Source organism: Opisthocomus hoazin, chromosome 18 (genome assembly GCF_030867145.1).
Source record: "Opisthocomus hoazin isolate bOpiHoa1 chromosome 18, bOpiHoa1.hap1, whole genome shotgun sequence".
NCBI classification, from domain to species: domain Eukaryota; kingdom Metazoa; phylum Chordata; class Aves; order Opisthocomiformes; family Opisthocomidae; genus Opisthocomus; species Opisthocomus hoazin.
This window is the reverse complement of record NC_134431.1, coordinates 19,197,880-19,218,732: the sequence shown is the minus strand read 5'-3', so window position 1 is coordinate 19,218,732 and position 20,853 is coordinate 19,197,880. Positions and strand designations below refer to the sequence as shown.

Genomic DNA, 20,853 nt, shown 5'->3' with positions numbered 1-20,853 from the left:
AAAGCCCAGGGCAGGTGATGGAGGGAGTGGTCTTCAAGATAACCAAGAGACTCCATAGCTTTGGGTCCAGGGCCCCTGCGTGTGCTGGCAGACAGCTCTCTGCCCACCCTGAGCTGGGTGTCAAGTGGGCACAGCTGGGATGGGCAACTGGGCAGGGGGCTGCAGCCCCGCACCCACCCATGGCCGGGGTCCCCAGCACAGCGGGGTCTGTCCTGAGCCCCTGGGGTTCACTGGAGCCGCGCAGCCCTGCAGGCTCGAGCACCCACTGCGACTGCAGAGAGGGATGGACTTTATTAAACCCAAGCATGAGAATGCAAAGTACACCCACATCCTTCCAAGCATCCACAAGGGTCCAAAACACAACGTTTGAGGCAAAAACCACCTGTGTTCCCTCTGTTCCAAGCAATGCAGGTGGGAAGCAGCATTTGCAAGCAAAAACCAAGCTGCTGTTCTGCTGTTAGGTACAAAGAGAAACGCGGTGGAGCATCCCTCGGGCGGGCTGGGTTCCCATCCCTCCGGGGGCGGATGGGGGAAACAGCGGGTCCCTTCCCAGCTCAGTGTCCTGGGCTCACGCCGACAGCACGAGGAGGTCCTGGTGAAGAAAAGGGGTTCCCTTCCCTCAAACGTCCCCCGCACAAGCGGCGGGCGCTGGCCCTGCTCCGGAGCGGAGCCGAGTGCCGGCGGGGCAGCTTTGGGGGGCGGCTGAAGCACTTACTTCGATGACGTTGACGTCCGCGTGGTTGAAATCGATGTTCAGCAGCCTGGGGAGGGGAACCCCCGCTCCCAGCACACCTGTGGGCCACAAGCCAGCTCAGCCCCACGGGCCCGGGGCTTGGCCCCCGACTCCATCCTCCCTCTGTGCAAACCCCTCCCTCCACGGGTGCAAGGTGTTCCAGAAAGGCTTCGTGCAGCGGGACGCAGCGTGTCGGCAGAGCGCGTCGCCGCTTGCTCCTGCCAGCGAAGCAGCAGGCGGGGGGCAGCCCCGCGGGGGGGCTGTGGGACCCCTCTTTGGTGCTGTGGGGGTTCGCCTCCCAGCAAAACGCTGCCATCCGCAAGGAACCTCCCCGCTGGCGGGGCAGCTCGGACCCCCGGCTCCTGTTCCACGTGGCAAGGTAGACCACACCTGCACAGCTTCGCCGTCCAGGGTACGGACTAGCCCAAACGAATACGTGGGCGAGGCAGAAGAGCTTCCTTACTGTTCATCGTGGGCAGGAAGGCAACATGGAAAATCTGGCCAACGAGCATCTTCAGGGGCGAGACCTGCGAGAGGGAGAGGGGTTGCTCGGTGCTGGTCCCAGCCCTGTGGTCTGCCCGGCCTCCCCCTGTCCTCGGGCGCGTGGGGATGCTCCGCTCGCACCAGCTGAACCCAGCCCGAGCCCTTGGTGCAGCAGCTCCGTGCCCATCCAATGCAAACTCCCACTTTCACAGAAGTAGGACTCTGAGCATTCTACGGGCAATTTTTAGTCCCAAAATAATGCCATTCCTCTGCCCCCTTCCTGGTGGCGTTAATGCTGCCCGCAGTAACCACCTCTGGAAACCAGTCCTGCTCTGTCTGCAGGTCTCCTGCCACCGGGAAGCCCAGGATTCCTCCTGACTCTTTCTGTCATCCCCGATGAGGCACGGGGATGAGCTTCCCAGGCACGTCCCAAGGGGATGTCGTGGGCACGTGCGGGATGTCCTGCGGTTCACCGAGGACCCAAAACCTCTCCCTCTTAGTGAGGGTTTTTTCTGAAAACTGCTCATGGATCATCCACCAAAAAAAAAATCCCTCTCCAGAGGTGAAAGAACGGTGCTGTTAAAAACATGACACAACCATCACACCGTAACTGGCCCTTATTCCTCCCGACCCAGTATCTATCAGCCCTTTGCTGCCTGCAGTGCATTTCTCGTGTTGCTGGGGCTGCTCGTGTTCTTACATCAAAACCACTGATGGCTGAAGACACCAGGGAGAGACCAGCCCTGCGGGAGGAAGCAGAGGTGAGTAAAATCCAAGCGGTTCCTCTGATGACCCAGTCCTGTCGATGCCCTCATTGTCACGCAGCCCTGGAGGTCCCACATCCATCGCCACCCCTGGCCACCCCCGGCCACCCCCCGGATGAAGACCAGCGTCCTACTTCTCCAGGCTGACGCTGATCTTCAGTTTGTTGTCCTCAACTGAAAACTTGGCCAGCAAGGAGGTGTCCTGCGGTCAGAAAGAGAGGGCAAGGCAGGGGTGGCTCCTCCAGCCCTCACCCAGCCTGCAGCCCAGCCATGCCATGCCGGGTGCAGGTCCCATCTGCGGGCACCCCCACGCCCGCCGTGCGGGGAGGGGAAGACTGCGGGAGGGATTTCTGCGTGGGTTGTTCCTTCATACATACAATATTCAGCATGCAGAGAGACTCCTGGACATAATCTGGGTGGATCACCATCACCTCTGCTGTAGCCGTGAGCTGGATCACACCTTTATTTTGCTTTAAGGTCACCACCGGGGCTTCAGGGACTGCGATTTTCAGCAGCAGCTCATGTGGCTCGGGATACGCCTCGAAAACCTGTCAACATCCACAAATGGAAAGTTTCTGCTGGCAGGAGCACAACTCTGATCCTGAATTGCTCCAGTCCAACAAGTCTGTATCTCAGCTGGCTGAAGTCAAGCTAGCTGTGCGCTCAGCCCTGTGGATGCCCTGAGCCTGGCTGAGAGCATCTCACCCCGGCTGAGGACCACAGACAGCCCTGCACCTCGGCAGATGGGGCAGCTGCAAGGCTCGTCCGTGACCCGAGAGCTGCAGAGGACGGGGTGACAAACCAGGCTCTGGTCTGCCATGGTGTCGGACATAAGGCAGAGCTCGTTCAAGTCCGTGGGACATCAGGGATGGGACAGGGAGACCACCCCTGCCCCAGGTGCTGCTGCTGTGACCGGGTTACTTGCAGTGCACGGGGGAAGCAGGACTCACCGCAGGAACCAGCGCTCCGAGGGTCGATGTTGTTAGCGGTGGGAGCTCAGGAAACTGAGATGGAGAAGAGAGAAACGCTGCGTGTGTGCATGGCCGTTTTCAGCAGAATCTGCTTTCACCAGCAACGCTCCTGAGGCTTGTGCCACATGGTCCCTCACCGCATCTTTCGCCTAAGATAGCGGCGATGCTGATAAACGGAGCAGAGGTGCTAAGGCATGGCACGGTGGGACCAGTTTGCGCGGCTGATGCCCCTGAGTCCTCCCAAAGCCGAGCCAGGCAATGCTCCCCACTCACCATGCCGGTGGAGATGTCCAGGTCCAGGGCACCCTCCTTCTGCAGGACCAACAGCGCCAAGCTGAGGAAGTTCACGGAGAGGCCCAGCTGGGAGGAGCTGGTGTCCGCCATGGGTGGCAGGGGTGGCATGGGGACCCGTGGTGGTGTGGTGACAGCTTCTGGCTTTCCCAGTGGATAGTCCAGCAGGCCTCCTGCCACTCGCCCAACGGCAGTCTGGAGTTACAGGGGAAGGAAGCACAGGCCAAATTGTTTGCAATATTTGCCTTTACGGTTAAATTCACGTTCCTTCAGCGTGAAATCGCTGCACGCACGACCACGCCAAGCCAGGCCCCGTGACACTTCCTTCTCCAGAAGTTCATGAAATGCAAACCCCACTGCACTCTCCCGTGACGGCCGCAGCAGCAGGAGCAGGGCACCGAGCCCGGACCTCCCCGAGCTATTCACAGCGACCCTGGAGCCCACTGCTGAGGTGTACATGGCCCAAGGAGACCTTCCCGAACCCAAGTGAAATACCCCAACCCTGGACAGATGGAAGGAGAAGATGCAGGACTTACGTTCAAGTCTAGCTCGAGGAACTGGCCGGTTACCAGGGGAAGGCTGGACACAGTGTACTGGATACTGCTCAGCAAACCCAGGGGCACCAATGCTGGGGGGAGAGGAAGGGACTCAGTGATTCCCTGCTGGGCTTGGGTGAAAATGCCCTCTTCCCTGCCCACAGCTCTTCTTCTTCCAGAAGAGCCCTGGCTTGCAGGTGGGCTCAGAGCAGCCGCTTGGCCCCAGCTCCGAGTGCTCTGTGCTGAGCAGTAATGCCTCTGGAGATGTCATTTGCCTAACGAGCAGTGCATGCCACTGGTGCAAGTGGAGCCGAGAGCTCACAGCCCCCACCGATGCCAGCCTTATGCACCAGGGGTCCTTCTGTCCGTGATTAGAGGCAGGGAATGGGGACCCACCAAGTACTTACAGTTCACGAGACCCAGCTGGTCATTGACAAGTCCCAGGGCCACATCGACCACCGGGCAGAGCTGCAAGAGTTGGGGAGGGATGGTGAGGAACCTGTGTTAGAAGCTGGGCAAGGACACGCAGCCCAGCCCGACTCTGCCGTGCTCTCCCTAGGAACGGGAGCAGCAGGCGCGTGGGATGGCAGCCCCCACTTGAGACCCCACGGTGCTGCTGAGTCTGCACCAGCTCTCCATCTGCCCCTGGGCAGCTTGCCCTTCACCGGATAAGCAAGGATTAGGACCAAGTCCCAGGAGCCCATACGGGATGGCTGGAGAGACCCTGGGGCTCTCAGGAGGGAGGAGAGGTTCAGTTAGCCCTTAACACAGTCCAGGGCATCGCTGGAAGCTCCCAGGCACGTGGGCACAGCTGCCCTGGGCTCGCTGACCTTGCACTTTGCAGGAGGGAGCAGCTTCTCCCAAGCAGATGGAGACGTGGAACGTGACCCCATTACCCCAAGCCACTGGGTGGGGGGTGGCTGCAGCAGCCCCGGCACCGTGGCCGTGCTCCCACACCGGGACGCGAGCAACGCCGCGGGGAGCTGCACTGCAGCTCTTTGGACTCATTACTCCTTCCCAGGGTGGAGCTTTTTTCCGACTTACCACATTAGGAAGAAGTCTGTTCAGGACACCTGCCAATAAATTATCCACAATTGGGAGCAGGCTGTGGAAAAATAAAGGAGCACCATGAAAATAACCTGCTGCAAGTTAATGGGTGCTGTTAAACAACTCCCTGTGAACGGCGCGGCGCGCAGACCTCCTGGAGCAAGGCAATTGCGGCAGCGAAGCGCGTGGTGTATGCTCGGATTTTGCATGAGATAAGTGTAATTTGCATCCCAAAATAGCCAGTGGGAAATTTATTGCTGCCTTTTATCTGCTAGTGTATAGTCTCCTTAAATGAGCAGAGACAGCCTCAGCCCGAGTGGTTTCTACCATTTACGTACCACCTGCCTACGTCTTAGAAGGCGCCGTGCAAGGCCAGTTAGGATGACCCCTGGGTGCGGCACACGGGACCGCTGTGGGGTCGTGCAGCACCCTGGGACAGCAGGTCCACCTGCCATGGCTGCACAAGGGGCTCGCAGGGACCACCACCACCAGCACCAGCAGCCCTTTGCTCACCCCCGTGACACGGCCAGCGAGTGACCATCGCTGGCAGGGACGGCGGCTGCTGGGGTCGCAGTCGACCGCGGCACTGAGCCGTGCAATGGGGAAATGCCCTCGTGCTTTCTGCAGGCACGGGCTGGGGGCCGGCAAAGAGCAAAGGTGAGGTGGGTCACGCCGGCAGAGGAGGACACCGCTGTCACTCACCCTCTCAGGAGTCTGACTTTAATGCCGCCGAGGAGGGTATCGCATCGTTCTGTCACCAGTTTGGGGTAGCCCGTGCCGTCCGTGGTTAGCCTGACCCTTGACGTGATGTTCACTTCCACTGCGATGTCCAGCAAGCCCAGGAGGCTGTGCGAGGGGAAGGGAGCGACCTTCAGAGGAGCAACCGCTTCCCGGCGAGGAGGAGCAGTGTCACCCCCCGGAGACACCCCCTGTGACGCTGCTTCCACCGGGTCCGGGGGCATGGGCGGCTCTGCCACCAGCACCAGCCCCACGTACCACTTGGCGTTGAGGGCCACCCGGGTGTAGAGGTTGAGGTGCACACCGACGCCGGGCAGCAGACGCAGGGACACCCTGGGGAGCGTCAGCTCCATGATCCGCAGCCTGCAGGGACAGCGAGGGGAGCACCACGAGCAGCAGCTCTGAGCCCAGCAGCCCATCTCCCGGGCTCTGCCGCTCACACAAAGCCACTGCTCGGGGCTGGGTGAGTCAGAGGCCGTTTAGGCAAGAAATGGCAAAAGACACCAAGTTTTTTTCAGTTATTTCCCAGTTTTACCAGAAGCTTTGTTCTGGTTGCCTTGTTATTTCTTGTTCTTGTGCTTCTGCCCCGTGCTGGCCTTCAAATAAGAGTTAAAATGGGACAGTGGCAAACAAGTGAGCACCGACTTGGCAGTGGTGGCACTGGCTGCCCGGGGCCAATGCACGGTTCGGTGCACCCTCTACGGGCGAGTGCCTTTCAGCTACTGTTTCCTTTAACTTTCCTCTGTAGCTCAAGAGGCTCTTTTGCAGCCAGCGATGCAAACCTGGCAGGACTTCCAGGCAGCGTTTATCTCAAAGCGTCAGCTCCAAACCAGATCTGAGCATCTACTGGAGCATCACCATTGCTCCCCCGAACAGCTCTGAGGTTGCCCCCTCCCCGCAAGGACCCCGGCCAGTGCTGTCCTTACCCGGTGAGCCCCTGGACCGTGCTGAGCAAGCCGCCTTCCCCGAGGACGCCGAGCACGCCTCCGCCTCCCAGCAGCCCTCCGTTGCCCAGAAGTCCTCCTCTGCCAAGGAGGCCACCGGGGCCACCGAGGATCCCTGCTGTGCCAAGGACACCTTCGCCACCGAGCAGACCTCCTTGTCCCAGCGCTCCTCCAGCAACCCCCGTGGGGATGTCACGCATGGGGATGTCACCACCAGCAGCCGGCCAGCCTCTGGGGGGATTTCTGGACCCCCCTCCATAAGCACCTTCACCACCCCCTCCACCCAGCAAGCCACCACCAGCATCACCGCCTCCACCAAGGAGACCGCCAGTCAGCCCCCCCAGCAGCCCTCCACCACCGCCGCCCAGCAAACCACCAGTGATACCACCAAGCAGACCGCCACCGCCGCCACCACCAAGGAGACCTCCTCCGAGGCCACCCAGCAGGTCTCCACTTCCATCTGTGCCGGGACGTCCACTTCCAAGCGGCACCTCTCCGAGAACACCTTGGAGGGCATCGCCTTGCCTGAAGGAGCCTGTAAGAGCTGGAAGCATCGCCCGCCGTCAGCCCCCGAGGCAGAGCTGCCTCCCCCCCCACCACCGCAGCCTTCGAGCGGGCACCGGTGGGCAGCTGCCAGCCCCTGCCCACACCACTGCTCGCTGTGCTCCTCGAGCACGGGCTGTCGAGGGGTTCGTGCTCCCCGCTGCCATCGCTGCCCGTCCCAGTCCCTAACCACTGTCAGTTTTTCCCCGTATGCGATGCAACAGAACCAGGGCTTTGGGACCCGGGACGGGTGGCACCACGTCAAGACCCGTGCAAAGCAGCTCGGGGCAATTTGTCTCCAGCCACCCCAGGGAAGACGGCAAACAGTGTGGCACAGCCGCAGGGGATGGGCACCGATAAATCCGAAACGTGAGACGACTGAGGCGTGGCGTGGCTCACACCTCCCGGGGGGGGGGGGGGCGAACCCCCACACGAGCAGCATCGCTCTCCTTTTGGGAGCCTGGCCGGCTGAAATTGGAATTACATAAAAAAACCGACTCCAGGCTCAGTGTGGAGGGGGAGGTTTGCACGCGAGCCTCGTGCTCTGCCACTTCCACGTGCAATTCCCCTCCCTTCCCCGGCTGACTGGGCTGTGCGGGTCCAAGGCCCCCGCCCCCAGGGACCACCGGCTCCTGTTTCCCAGGGCCTGAGAGGAGGAGGAGGAGGCAGTGGCTCACCATCGCTTAGGACACTTTGGCTGAGCCTGAGGACGGCGTCTTTTGGCTGGCTGAGAGATGGGCTCAGCAGGGCGCACAAGAGGGCGATGCCCAGGGCCGGTGGCATGGTGTCCCCTGCTCGGCTGGGAGAGCCGTGGGCGCTGGCAGAACCTGGGACGGACACTGGGAAAAGAGTGGAAACAGGCTGGGCGACCCCCCCGGGGATGGAGGAGTCAGATATTTCAAGCTGGGTGAAAAATTTGTGGTGAATAGAAAACCCGAGCTTTAGGAGGACCAAAGCCGTTCACGAGGCAAAGCTGCGTTCAGCAAGCAGACCTGGGCACGGACGAAAGCGCGGCGAGGGACAGCGTCCGCGCGCGTCTGCCGGGCCCTTTCCGGGCCAGCGGCTGCACGACCCCGGCAGCTGCGCGCTGGTTGCTGCGCCCGGGCAGCACGCGCCCTGCCACCCTGGTCGCCCTGCCACCACGTGAAGTTTACAGCACGAAATCGTTACTCTTACCCTATCGACTGTGCTGAGCTCCCCTCGCTAACGACTGCCCTCTACGTGGGTATGCAAATTAGTGCCGCAATTATACAAGCAACTCACATCTGGAATAAAGCTTTCTTTTTAAAATGGCATGTTTTAACCTTACAGCAGTAACAATAATAACCACCACCTTCAAAGGATATTGCAGCACAGAAAATCCCTAACTTCTGTGCCGGATGAATGGGTTTTTTCCTTCAGAGAAAGGCTTTCATTTTGTGCTAGCAACCTTCTTTGCTGATTTTCCAGGCTAGTCACTAAATATAAACTTGAATTACTCACCTGTGTTTCTACCACTGTTGGTATTATTCCCACGTTTTTTTCTTGCTCACCAGAGTATACTGCAAAGCTTACAGTTACCTCTTCCCCCCAAGCCCACAGCACCCTGTACCACTGTTTTGGTGGTCTCTCCTTACCTGGCCTTACCCTGAATTTCCAAGCCTGGCTTCAGTCTGCAGCGCTCAGCTCTCGGTCGAGGGGCGACCTTACAGCTGTCCGCAGGCTCCTCTGCTTTCACGCATGGGAAAGGTGGGTCCTTATATAGCAAAGCCGATGCGGAAAAGGTGGAAAGATACCTAACTTGTAAGAGCTGGGCTAGGGGATTGAGTGTATAAAGCAACATTTGTGGTTTTAATATATTCCAATATAAATAAAGATTTGTGATACAGGGAAGAGCATTGAGCAACAGGTCACTGGATGCCCAGTTATCGGCCGGCGCTGTTGCCCAAGAGCGCAGAGCTAAAGCAAAGGAGAAGGAGCCTGAGACACCGTGGGCTGCAGAACGTGAAGCTGCTGCTGCCAGGAAAAGAGCCGTGCCTGAGAATCAGCTTATTCCAGACAAATCCCCACTAGCACTTGCACTCGGGCTGTCGTGCACAAGCCACCCTATTGGGGTAATTTTTCAGGTTTCCAGCGAGCGCGTGGGGACATTCCAGAAAAGCAGAAGGAGATTTTGATCTCCTTTGACGCTCAACCTGAGAAGCAGTTCCTGAGGATCGTCCCACCCATCCCTGCGGCTGCCAGCGGCTTTCCGGCAGGCGCTGATCCACATCAGCTCCAGACCATAAGGGCCCTTTTGCCCTGGTGTCCTCAACCCCAGACACCTTTGTGAGATAAAACGTGGGACAACCTGGTGCATCCTACACAACAAGGGGATAACACGCGGTGCGGAGGTGTCAGCTCAGTCTGTCGGTGGCTGGCTCCAGACAGAGCCTGGCACAGCCAGCCCCGCCGGGCTCCGTGCGGGACGTGCTGCCAACGGGCCCCGGCAAGGAGCTGCTCGCTCCGCAGCGGCTGCAAACAAGGGTTCCCAGGGAGTGGGAAATGTCAGCAAGACCTTTGCTAAATCTGCGCTGCCGTTGCATCGCGAGCATCTCCTGTGCCCCCCGTCAGCCCAGCATGAGGGGCACCCGTGTGCGCCAGACCCCAGGTCCCGTGTGAGCCGCTGCTCCCCGCCTCGTGCCGCAGGCTGAGCTTCAGAAACGCTTTCTGTACGGTGCCGGCGTGTTGGCTGCAGGGACAGCCCCCCCTCTGCGCTGCGCTGCCTGGCCGGGGGCCGCATGGTGGGGGGCACGGTGGAGAAAAACGGGTGCTGGCAGCCAGAAACCCATTTCACATCAATATTCGGAGAGAGAAATACCGAGGCAGTGAAGGATTTTATTGGGAGAGCAATAAGGGAGCAACATTTATGCCTAAGAAAGAGCTCTGCTTCCCGACTACAGACGTTAGCAGTGGCCACAGAACCCCCTCCTAACACCCACCAGCGCTCCCTGCCCCGGTGCCAGGACCGGCCGGAGCCTGTGCCCCTCGGCGACAGCGCAGGGCAGTGCTCAAGGGGAAAGGGAGATGGAGAGAGCAGAGACGAGCGGGCTCTGGGGCTCAGACAGCGAGCAGGGTCGAGGATGCTCCCGGGCAGGATGTTTTGAGAGAGCTCTGGTCAGCAGATTCTTCTGCCTGGGAGAAGCAGCACAAAAACCACTCAGTTTTCTCATTTGGACTTTCACCAGCTTTTCCCTCCATCCCAGGAGAGGTTTTCCTGCGGGCCCACAGAGGCAGAGGGACCTGCTGGAAGCTGGGAGCAGCCCCTGGGGAACGGGGCTGGCTGGGGCAGTGTGGGACCTGGGCTCCGCAGGTCCCTGCCCCGGGGTGGGTGCAGCCCCTGCTCCCGGGACGGCAGCGCTGAGGGAAAGGAGACCCTTACGTCGGTGATGTCGACCCTGGCGTTCCCGAGGCCGGTGCTGAGGACGTTGGGCAGAGGGACCGACACGCGCAAGGCATCTGCAAGAGCAAGTGAAAGCGTCTCGTCACGGGGGGGGAAACCCTGAACGCAGGCAGCGAGGGGAGGGGAGACCCCCAAATCTGGCTGGGACTGAGCGAAGAGGGCACCCGACCCTGCCGTACCGTTGATGGCAGGTACGTATGCAGCCGCGAGGACTTGCTTGAGCCATGCTGCGAGCGGGGAGACCTGCAGGAGGAGGAGACGAGTGTCGGTGGCTGAGGAAGGGAGCAACAGGCACTGGGAAGGAACCAGCAGAGCCGGGCTTGTCAGGCCAGTCCCGTCACCGCAGGATGCTCGGAGCACGAACCGCGAAGGCTGGGACGCTTCCTTCGGGGAGACTGTCCCCGGACTGAGGGTGGGGGGATACAGAGGGACATGATTTTTGGGTAATTTCTTCTCAATTATTCCTCCCCACTTCCCCGCACGCCCAGTGAGCTGCCAGCAAGTGAACACACACATCCGAGTGTCACGGCCGTGGGGCACGGGGGAGCGACAGGGCAGACAGCAAATGGCCTCTGCCGAGAGGAGAAAGGTGGAGACTGAAGAAGGACTGGCGTTTCGGTTCTGCTTCCAGCACAGAGCCTCTGGCCGTCACCTCGCTCGCTGCAGCACCGCGACCCGAAGCAGCGTGCACTTACACTGAGGGGGCTGAGGCGCAGGGGTGCCCGGGTCAGCTGGATGCTGCAAGAGAGAAAAACCAGGCAGAGTCGGGGTGCCCCGGGTGCAGCCCTCCTCCAGCGTTCCAAACGCTGCTCAGACCCTCGCTTCATCCAGAATTTCTCACCCACATGAAGATATGAGGATTTTGGAAATAGGGCAACTTGTTTACAACTCTCTCCTCACTTCAGACACGCGCTTGCTCTGAGGCTGGGGCTGGGAGGAGGCAGAGGATCTCTGGCAGCCCGTTACACCTCTACCCCGTCTACGCCGCACTCCCTGGCCGCTGCTACCAGCCCTGCATTGCTGGGCTCCCGGGAGCGGCCCCCGGCAGAGCCCCCCCGCCAGCAGCGACCGCAGAGCTCGGCTCTACCTGTCGAGAGCCAGGGAGATTTGCAGTTTGCCGTCGGAGACCGATGGGATGATGCTCAGAACGACGTCCTGAAATTGGAACAATGGGAGAAATGGGGTTATTTCCCTGCATAGCTCCCAAGACTGAAGAGAAAACCCAGAGAATCTGTAAATAACCCATTCCGGAAAACAACACCTGTCTGTGCCTAGAAATCGCGTTTCGTTGACTGATGGCATCGTTTATCTCGCTCCCCAGGGCTCACCCTTCCTGTCTTTATTTTGAGCCGTTCCTGAAATACTTCACTTGCGTTTGGTTATGGGCAGTTTAACAGGGCTGAGCACCACTGCTCTGAAGATGTAGTAAATTCCAAAGTGCAAGTACTACACGGCTGAGGGCAGGACAAGCCGAGGGGATGCCGGAGAACAGCCACACTCACCCCTCGCCCGGTTTCGGAGATCTCGTCACCCGGGAGCACACTCACCGTGTCGATGGAGAAGAGCAGCTGCTGCGAGGACTGCAGGAGGGGGCTGAAGACGTCGATGGAGGCTTGGAGGGTGGCGGTGGCTCTTCCATCCCGCACGGCCACCACCGGCTCGTTGGCCACCCGGACGCGCAGCTCCAGCGGCAGAGAGCCGGGGAGGACCTGGGCGAGCTGCAGGGGCAGGGGGAGGTCAGGGCAAGGGGTCTCTGCGTGGCCGGGGCGAGCGGTGGGGTCAGAAGTCAATGCGGAGGAGGGAGGTGGCTGACCTGGGGGATGGCTGGCAGAAGGGCAGAGGTGGACAGCGAGATGCTATCGGGCACCTGCGGGAACAGCAGAAGCGGCGTCGGTGGCCGGGAGAGCTGGTGCAAAGCCCACACTGGGCTCGGCTGCACCCCGCGAACAGATGCAAGCACATGGCAGTGAGCACCCTCGGGTCACCCAGGAGCGACCAGGACCCCGACCCAGCCTCGGTGAGGTGACCCACCATGGAGCTGGTGATGCTGAGGTTGAAGGCTCCCTGCCCCCGGGCCGTCTCCAGCAGGACGCCGAGGGCACGTGGGGAGAGGCTGAGCTGCGGCGGGCGGCCAGCGGCCAGCAGCAGGGTGGCACCGAGCGACGGTCCCTGCGTGGAGGCCACCTCACTGCCCTCCGTGTTCCTGGCGAGGAGCTGCAGGGGACAGCAGGGGAGGGACATTGGTGGGGCTCGGAGGGCTGCGGTCGCACCGGGCACCCTGCCCACCCGCAGAGCTCGCAGAGAGGCTCCCGCAGGGTTGATCAACACTTTCGTAGGCATCTCGCTGCTTCGGACCCTTCTAGCCCAGGCAACGGCTGCAGCTGCTGCAGCTTTCCCCTCGAAACATCCTCGTGTCTCCTGATCAATGGACACCTTGCCATTATTTTTGGTCCCTGTCAATCACGAACCAAGCTTTTGCAAACCACTTCTAAGTGGAACCTGCTTGTGAGCGGTGACCACGGCTCCTGTGCGAGATAAAGCTTTTCCGATTAACAACTCTGAGAGTGCTATAATTACACTTAATCAAGCAATGTCAAGCCAGTCTGGCTTATGCTACCCTCAGGGATTAGCAAGCAACAAGCAAGGTAGAGACCCAGTGGTGGCATTAGCACGGCCACGGCCAGACCACGTCATCAGGACCTGCCAGCACAGCGGCTGGAGGAAGGGGACCCCGCGCCGCGCAGCCGCCGCAGCCCGACCCAGGCTCACCGCGTCGGAGGTTTCGGGGCCGCGGAAGCGGGGCCACTCACGTTCAGATCCAGGAGGATGGCGTCGCCGCTGACGATGGAAAAGGGGGGCAGATCTCCCACGGAGCCGAGCGGGAGCGCGGCTGCGGGACACAGGGGGGAGAGCTTTTCAGCTGCAGGCAGAGGGGGATGCTCCCAGCTCCCGTGGTCCCACGAGATGTCGGAATCAGCGGTGCCTCCTGCTCACAGCGTTTGTAGCGAAAATGTTTTTTCTAAAAGCAACAGTTCCTGAAGTGGCTTTCTGCAGGAAAAACTGCTGCTGCTCTGGGGCAAGAGAAACTGAATGCTGTGCTTGGGTTGAGAGCTGTGTTTTTAGAAAGTTGTTAAAATATTTGTATTTACCCAATGTAAAAAAACCAACCAAGCCCACGTGCAGGGGTCACGCAGGAGCGGAGGAGCAGGAGGGTGCCAGCACTTACGGGTCCCGGAGCCGTGCAGGGTGCTCAGTGCATTGAGCCTGGTGTTGATGATGTTGCAGCCCTGGGGAGGCAGAGGACGGTGAGACCCCCGGACCCGCAGCGCCGGCGGAAGGACGCTGCGTTAGCGCGATTGGGAAGAGCCGGCTCCGCTGGGGTGCACGGCCAGGCAGCAGCCGCTGCCGGGTGGGCTTTGGTGGGACGCCCCGACACGGCTCAGCATCCGGCGGCGAGCGGCCCCTCTGAGCCGGGGCGGGTTTCCCCTCCCCAGGAAGACTTGCTCAACGTGGTGGCCAAACCAGCGCGCGTCTCGGAAACCTCTTTGCCGGCAGAGCCTGGCACGGGCAACGGTGCAGGCGAGGTGCCGGTGCCTGTCGGGGAGGATCTGCCCCGGCTGAGCCCGCAGCTGTGCAAACAGCCACGTCCGCGAGGGCAGCCTGGCCCGCTGCCTGCCCTGCCCGCGCTGCCCATGCTGCCCGCGCTGCCTGCGCTGCCCACGCTGCCTGCCCTGCCTGTGCTGCCCACGCTGCCCATGCTGCCTGCCCTGCCTGTGCTGCCCACGCTGCCCGCGCTGCCTGTGCTGCCCACGCTGCCCACGCTGCCTGCCCTGCCTGCCCTACACGCACTGCCCATGCTGCCTCCGCTGCCCACGCTGCCTGCCCTGCCCACGCTGCCCATGCTGCCCACGCTGCCTGCGCTGCCTGCCCTGCCCGCGCTGCCCACGCTGCCTGCCCTGCCTGTGCTGCCCACGCTGCCTGCCCTGCCCGCGCTGCCCACGCTGCCTGCCCTGCCTGTGCTGCCCACGCTGCCTGCCCTGCCCGCGCTGCCTGCCCTGCCTGCACTGCCCATGCTGCCCGCGCTGTCTGCCCACCCAGCGCCGTGCTGATGGCTCCCACGAAGACGGCTTTGCAGACCCACCGTCTCACGCAGGAGATCGCGAAGGAGGCGTTTTAACGGCTCATCCAGCAGTGGCACTTTGGGTCTGGGTAACAGGAAAATAGGAAATAAAAAATGATTCAGACTGATGGCTGGAAAATAAAAGTACTTAGCACAAGAGAAATACGAAGCCTTGCTCGCACCATCCAGGGCCACATTCAGTGCTAAAACATCACCAAAACCAAGCCCTCTGAATCCAGCCCGGTGCTATTTCTTGACCCCAGATTTTAAAACAAAGGCGGGCAGTTCCTCTCCAAGGCCAGCAGCCGGGCAGCTCGGTCTCTGAGGCATCAGGCACAAAAGCTCTGCCTGTGATGGCCAATGGCTCCAAGGTTTCCCACTGGGCAGGGACCACGTGCTGGCCATAAGCACCCCGCTCCCATGGATGCCGACCTCCTATGGCTGCTACCTCCCGACGATGCCTACCTCAGACGGATGTTTATGTCAGAAGTCTCGCAGTCCTTACTGCTCTGGGGAGCCGCCCACTTGTCCTGGACCAGCATGTCCACATCTGCTTCCACCTGCACGCAGAGTGCCCTGCCCGGGGCACTGCCAGGGCAAACACAGCCTGTGACTCAGGAGATCTGCTGGCCGTCTGCGTTCCACAGGGCTGGGGACCCCCCGCCCCGAGCCGTGCCCGTGATGGACACGCCGTACCTGGTGCTCTCGACCAGCAGCTGGGTGTTGAAGCCCACCTGGTGCCCAACGCCTGGGAGGGAATGCAGGCTGATTTTGGGAAGGGTGTTGTTCAAAATTTTCGGCCTGGATGGTTGAGACAAGGGAAAGGCACTAAGTAGCATATTTGTACAGCAGATGCCCTGTCCCCTCAGCCCCCAGCCCTGTAGGCAATTGCAGACCAGCGGTCTTGGGGTCCCCTCCACCCTAGGACAGCAAGGATCCCTACCAGCCAGGAGCAGCTTGAAGCACATGCAAGGCACATTTGCATGTCAGGCACGTACAGAAACTCCCAACAGCTGAACCCTCGTTTATGTACCTGCTCCAGGAAGGGAAAGCAGGGACCCCATATGTTCAGAGAGCAGGCTCTAGACCAGACCCTCCTTTCCCCAGTGTGACCCAGACCCACTGAGGGCTGCTCAGGGACATCCATCTCCCACTCTCACTCACCCTGTGAGATCTCCACCATTTCCACGAAGAAGATTGCCAGCGAGACCATTTTTGCCAAGGAGACCATTTTTGCCAATGAGAATATCAAGGACAACATCCAGGAGACTATCAACAAGACCATCTTTGCCAAGGAGACCATCAACAAGACCTTCTTTGCCAAGGAGACCACCAAGGACACCATCTCTATCAAGGAGTCCACCAAGGACACCGTCTCCTCCAAGGAGACCACCCAGGACACCATCTGCGCCGAGGAGACCACCCAGAACATCATCTCCGCCAAGGAGACCACCAAGAGCACCATCTCCGCCGAGGAGACCACCAAGAGCACCATCTCCGCCAAGGAGAGCCCCAAGAGCACCATCTCCGCCAAGGAGACCCCCAAGAGCACCATCTCCGCCAAGGAGACTGCCAACAGGACCATCTGCGCCGAGGAGACCGCCAACAGGACCGTCTCTGCCGAGGAGACCGCCAACAGGGCCATCTCTGCCAAGCAGACCACCAACAGGACCATCTCTGCCAAGGAGACCGCCAACAGCACCATTTCTGCCGAGGAGACCACCGACAGGACCGTCTCTGCCAAGCAGACCACCAACAGCACCATTTCTGCTGAGGAGACCACCGACAGGACCGTCTCTGCCAAGCAGACCACCAACAGGACCGTCTCTGCCAAGCAGACCGCCAACAGCACCATTTCTGCCGAGGAGACCACCGACAGGACCGTCTCTGCCAAGCAGACCACCAACAGCACCATTTCTTCCGAGGAGACCACCAACAGGACCGTCTCTGCCAAGCAGACCGCCAACAGCACCATTTCTGCCGAGGAGACCACCGACAGGACCATCTCTGCCAAGCAGACCACCAACAGCATCATCTCTGTCGAGGAGACTGCCAACAGGATGATCTCTGCCAAGGAGACCGCCAACAGGACCATTTCTGCCAACGAGACCGCTGAGCAGATTGCCACCAAGGAGACCATCTTGAAGCTTCTGGGGGTCACGTTTAGCTAGTGAATCTTGAATATCTGAAAAAAAAGGAAAGAGAGGTCACTGTGAGCTCTATGGACTCAGCACACAAGCATGTTGTGTCAGCCTGGTTGTTCCTTTCCCTCAACTGTCCCTCTTTTTCCCTTTTTTCTGCAATAGGGGAGGTGGCACCAGCCACTATAAAGTATCTGAACTGCCATCTCCAAAGTGCTTTGTAAATGTAAATTACCAGCATTGCCACTACTGCTGAATGGATCTGGACGAGCTTCTGTTTTTCTGGGCATGGTCAAAAGACATAAAAAGCTGAACTGGCCTCAAAAAAGAGATAAATCCTCTCTCTTCCATATGCTTACCATCTACATCCACTTTGGCAACCAAGGGCATGATTCCAAGTCCTTGTGAAGGGGTCAGCAGGCTGCAGAGGACGAAAACAGCCCGGAACACAGACATCTTCGGTCCTGATAACTGTGGAAAGTGATTGCCATCAGTGCAATGTTGGGACAGTCAGCACAAGCCAGTGGGGGTAGGAAAGAGGAGGGTGGAGGAAAGAAAATGGAGGAATGCCTGTCGGGGAAGACAAAATCAGTGAGGAATGGAGCCTTTCCCACCTCCTCACCACACTGGTGGGCACAGCAAAACTCCTGATGGCAGTCTCCTGCAGGAGGAACCAGAATGTCAACAGCACTTGCTCCAAAGCAACCGACACAGCAGCCAAGTGAAAAGCAAGCGGCTGTTCGGTTGTTCCTGCTTTAATCCCTTAGCGCCGGTGAGCAGTGGGAGAACAGGACATTTCTGACAACATGATCGTCTCCAGTCATAGAATCACAGAATCATTACGGTTGGAAAAGACCTCTAATATCAGCAAGTTCAACTGTCAACCCAACACCACCATGCCTGCTAAACTATGTCCTGAAGTGCCACATCTACATGTTTTTTGAACACCTCCAGGGATGGGGACTCCTCCACTGCCCTAGGCAGCCTGGTCCAACGCCTGACCGCTCTTTCAGGAAAGAAATTGTTCCCAATATCCAATCTGAACCTCCCCTGACGCACCCTGAGGCCATCGCCTCTCGCCCTGTCGCTGGTTACTGGAGAGAAGAGACCAACACCTGCCTCACTACACCCTCCTGTCAGGCAGTTGTAGAGAGTGATCAGGTCTCAGCCTCCTCTTCTCCATACTAAACAACCCCAGTTCCCTCAGCCGCTCATCATAAGACTTGTTCTCGAGACCCTTCACCAGCCTCGTTGCTCTCGTGGAAAGAAAAGCAACGGCATCTACACAGGGCAAATGCACCAAGGTATCGAGTAAGGACAGCATCTCCTTGTTTGAATGTCATGATCTCTGCACAGACGTCAAACATCTCGGTCTTCCCTCTGCGTGAAGGTATCTTTTGCTAGAATTGTAAGAAGGAGAAAATAATTTTTACAGTTTCAGCCTCAGAGAAATATTTCTGTGGGACCTACAACTTGAAGTAGCTTTATGGTTTTAAAGAACTATAATGATCTTCATTGGCCCGCATCTATTTAAATGTAAATAGCACATCAAAAAGGGATCAAAGCAAGTGTGAGAGATCTAATTCACCTTAGCTGAAATGCTATCTCAGATAATAGAGTTATACCAAAAATAATTTAGGTGATAATTGTTTATGAAAACCGTGAAATATCCTTTCTTCTTCAAGGACTGCAGATACAATGACCATGCATGTCTGTTCTTGAGAAACTCGTAGTGAAACCCACCACACTTTTTACCTGTCGGAGCATATTTAAGGCAGGCAGCAGGCAAGAATAACAATTTTTGTTAAAAAGCCAACACTCACAGACGAACATTAAGGGTTCTCCTTTGGGAAGCATTCAGGTGTGCAGAAGCAGAAGCTGAGAGCACACTTTTTGGGGAACAAATTTGCTCTTACCTGGCCAAGCTCTTGAGTGCGAGGCTGTCTCCAGCCGATGTCCCTGTCTTCTGAAGATGACCTGCACTGAGCATCCTTATATAGAGCGCATACAGCAGGAAAGAGGCAAGCAGTGCTGTCAAGGACATCCAGAATAATTGGTGGGGAGCAAAACAAATAATGTATGGGTTCTGGTGACTTCCACTGCAAATATTTCCCTAGAGATGTTAGGAGTTAGGTAAATCATTGAGCAACAGCCCGGAGGTGCAGAGGCAGACTCGGCCAGCTCTGGGTGCCAGCCTCCACACCGCTGCCTCGTTCGGTACAGCATCCTTTTGGGCTTGCTCTCGTGTCAAGGTGCACGCGTGGCTGAAAAGTCACACGCTGATAAAATACTTTTTTTTTTTCCAAATAAAAATGAGGTTTTGACTGAAAAATGTGTCAAAATACTGGTCACCCCTTGCTGCTAAGCACTTCTGCAGTTCTTGGTGCTGCAGTGCTGAGCACTTTACCCTCACAGGCAGCCCATGCAGTGGGGACGTGCCACACACAGACGCTAAGTGGAGGACCAGGCAGCACCTTTCTCAGTGTAAAAGCAGACCATCGAGACAGTGGCAGAGCCCGGTATTCACCATCCAGGTCAGCAGGACATGCCCAGCATTTCCCTCCTGGCTTGCCTACAAACTGTGACCTTGCCCAGTGTTGATCAAAGCCCACAGCACCTGCCCACTGACCTGAATGGCTCATAATCCATCTGATAATTGAGGAGAAGGAGGTATTGAATTGGGAAGGAACAGTGACACCATGATAAGGCGTATTGATTGGGTGTCACGGCTTTTCGGACACCCTGAGCTGACAGACTCTTCAGAGAGAAACCGTCTGTTTCGGAAATGCTGCACTGGTCTAACTAGCACAGTGTTATTTCCAAGTCCATCACCTCTGCCTCAGAGCACTCCAGGAGGACTGGAGGAGGGATGTGCTGTCATGGGGGGACACTGCTGAGAGGGTGATGCCGCTGACCACGAAGCCAGGGAGCTCCCAGACTAGAGCTTGTCAGCTTGAGATCATTTTGAAGTCCTGGAGGGACTGCTGATCGCAGCGTGGGCGTACCAAGAGAGGGGACCTCCCTGCTACACCATGCCATGCAACAAATGTGCTGCAACTGCCCAGGGTCTTCCCCCTCCGCATCGCAGCTCTGTCCAGACTCCTGCCCTCTCAGATTGCTGTCCAGGCTTTTTCCATGCTGAAAAATTGTGTCCCACCTGGTCCATCACAGCTCATTTACTGCCAGTTCATTTACTGCTACAGGCAGGAGAAGAGGAGCAAAGCTTTCTGCTGAGCCAACGTGCCATGTGCACCCACTGCCATGGTGGCTGTCTCCCTTTCACCCTGTCCTGGCCCTGGTCACCGGCACCGCACGGGTCTGCAGAGCCGCTGCCTCGAGCTGCACCGGACCAGCAGCTCTTCGGGGCAGGAAAATGAGAACCCTCCTCTGCGGGCTACAGACCAACCGTGGGCCCTGCGTGTGGACCACGTCCCAGCGGGCACGGCGAAGGTGTCCATGGCGGAGGGGAGGACACATCGGCCAAGGGCACCGCGGTGAACTCTGCGCTACCCCAACGTGCTCATTAACGACAGGGGTGGGTGGGCTGCTCCCCAGCTCGGAATAATAATAGCCCAGAAAAACGCTTGCTCAGAGTTAATACTTTCTGCAAACTTGGAAATAAGCATTTCCAGCAGATTAACCAGGTTTTGTCACACATTAATTCCGGCTTTAAAATATATCTTTGCTAAAGGCCAAGGAAGGGATGGCAAAGGTGCCAAGGTACTTACGGAGTTGTCACTCTCCTTGCAACCTGATCAGCCAGGCGTCTCAGAAACACAAAGCCTTGCTGTCATGGCTAGATGGTGACATTTGATAAGGTGGAAGAGAGTGTTAACAAGATGGTATTATGTTATCATCCCTCCTGAATCACTTTATACTTTGGGCAGTCACTGTAGGAAACCCGAATTGCCATAAAGGCAGAGCTGATAATGGTCAGCACACAGCAAAGGGGCACTTTGGCACTGCAGAGAATAGCTTCTGAGCAGTGACCTTTCAGGCATGACAGTAACTTGGCCTCTCACCAGCCGCTGCTGAATGCAGAGCTCTCTGACAAATATTTTGGATAAACCAAAGCAGATTCCCATAAAGGGAACGACATTGTGATGTGCAGGTCTCGCTGA

The 20,853-nt window shown here is 58.4% G+C and overlaps 2 protein-coding genes across 2 annotated transcripts; both read right to left on the bottom strand.

Moving 5' to 3' along the window:
• Positions 1–561: 561 nt before the first annotated feature.
• LOC104330571 (BPI fold-containing family B member 4-like) lies at positions 562–7,833 on the bottom strand. Its single transcript, XM_075438388.1, has 16 exons — positions 7,728–7,833; positions 6,920–7,051; positions 6,490–6,676; positions 5,822–5,926; positions 5,528–5,671; positions 4,823–4,883; positions 4,186–4,246; positions 3,779–3,870; positions 3,225–3,437; positions 2,931–2,984; positions 2,358–2,528; positions 2,115–2,182; positions 1,917–1,959; positions 1,197–1,260; positions 716–792; positions 562–592 (listed from the first exon to the last, which is right to left on the bottom strand). Exons 1-16 carry the CDS (start codon positions 7,831–7,833, stop codon positions 569–571), a joined length of 1,602 nt encoding a protein of 533 aa, XP_075294503.1. The 3' UTR covers positions 562–568.
• A 2,157-nt stretch (positions 7,834–9,990) lies between these two features.
• On the bottom strand, positions 9,991–15,559 carry LOC142363526 (BPI fold-containing family B member 4-like). Its single transcript, XM_075438486.1, has 14 exons — positions 15,535–15,559; positions 15,288–15,339; positions 15,057–15,179; positions 14,613–14,676; positions 13,906–14,100; positions 13,698–13,758; positions 13,282–13,457; positions 12,285–12,338; positions 12,019–12,189; positions 11,559–11,626; positions 11,167–11,209; positions 10,651–10,714; positions 10,451–10,527; positions 9,991–10,203 (listed from the first exon to the last, which is right to left on the bottom strand). The coding sequence occupies exons 1-14, from the start codon at positions 15,557–15,559 to the stop codon at positions 10,129–10,131; spliced, it is 1,248 nt and encodes a 415-aa protein (XP_075294601.1). The 3' UTR covers positions 9,991–10,128.
• Positions 15,560–20,853: the final 5,294 nt, after the last annotated feature.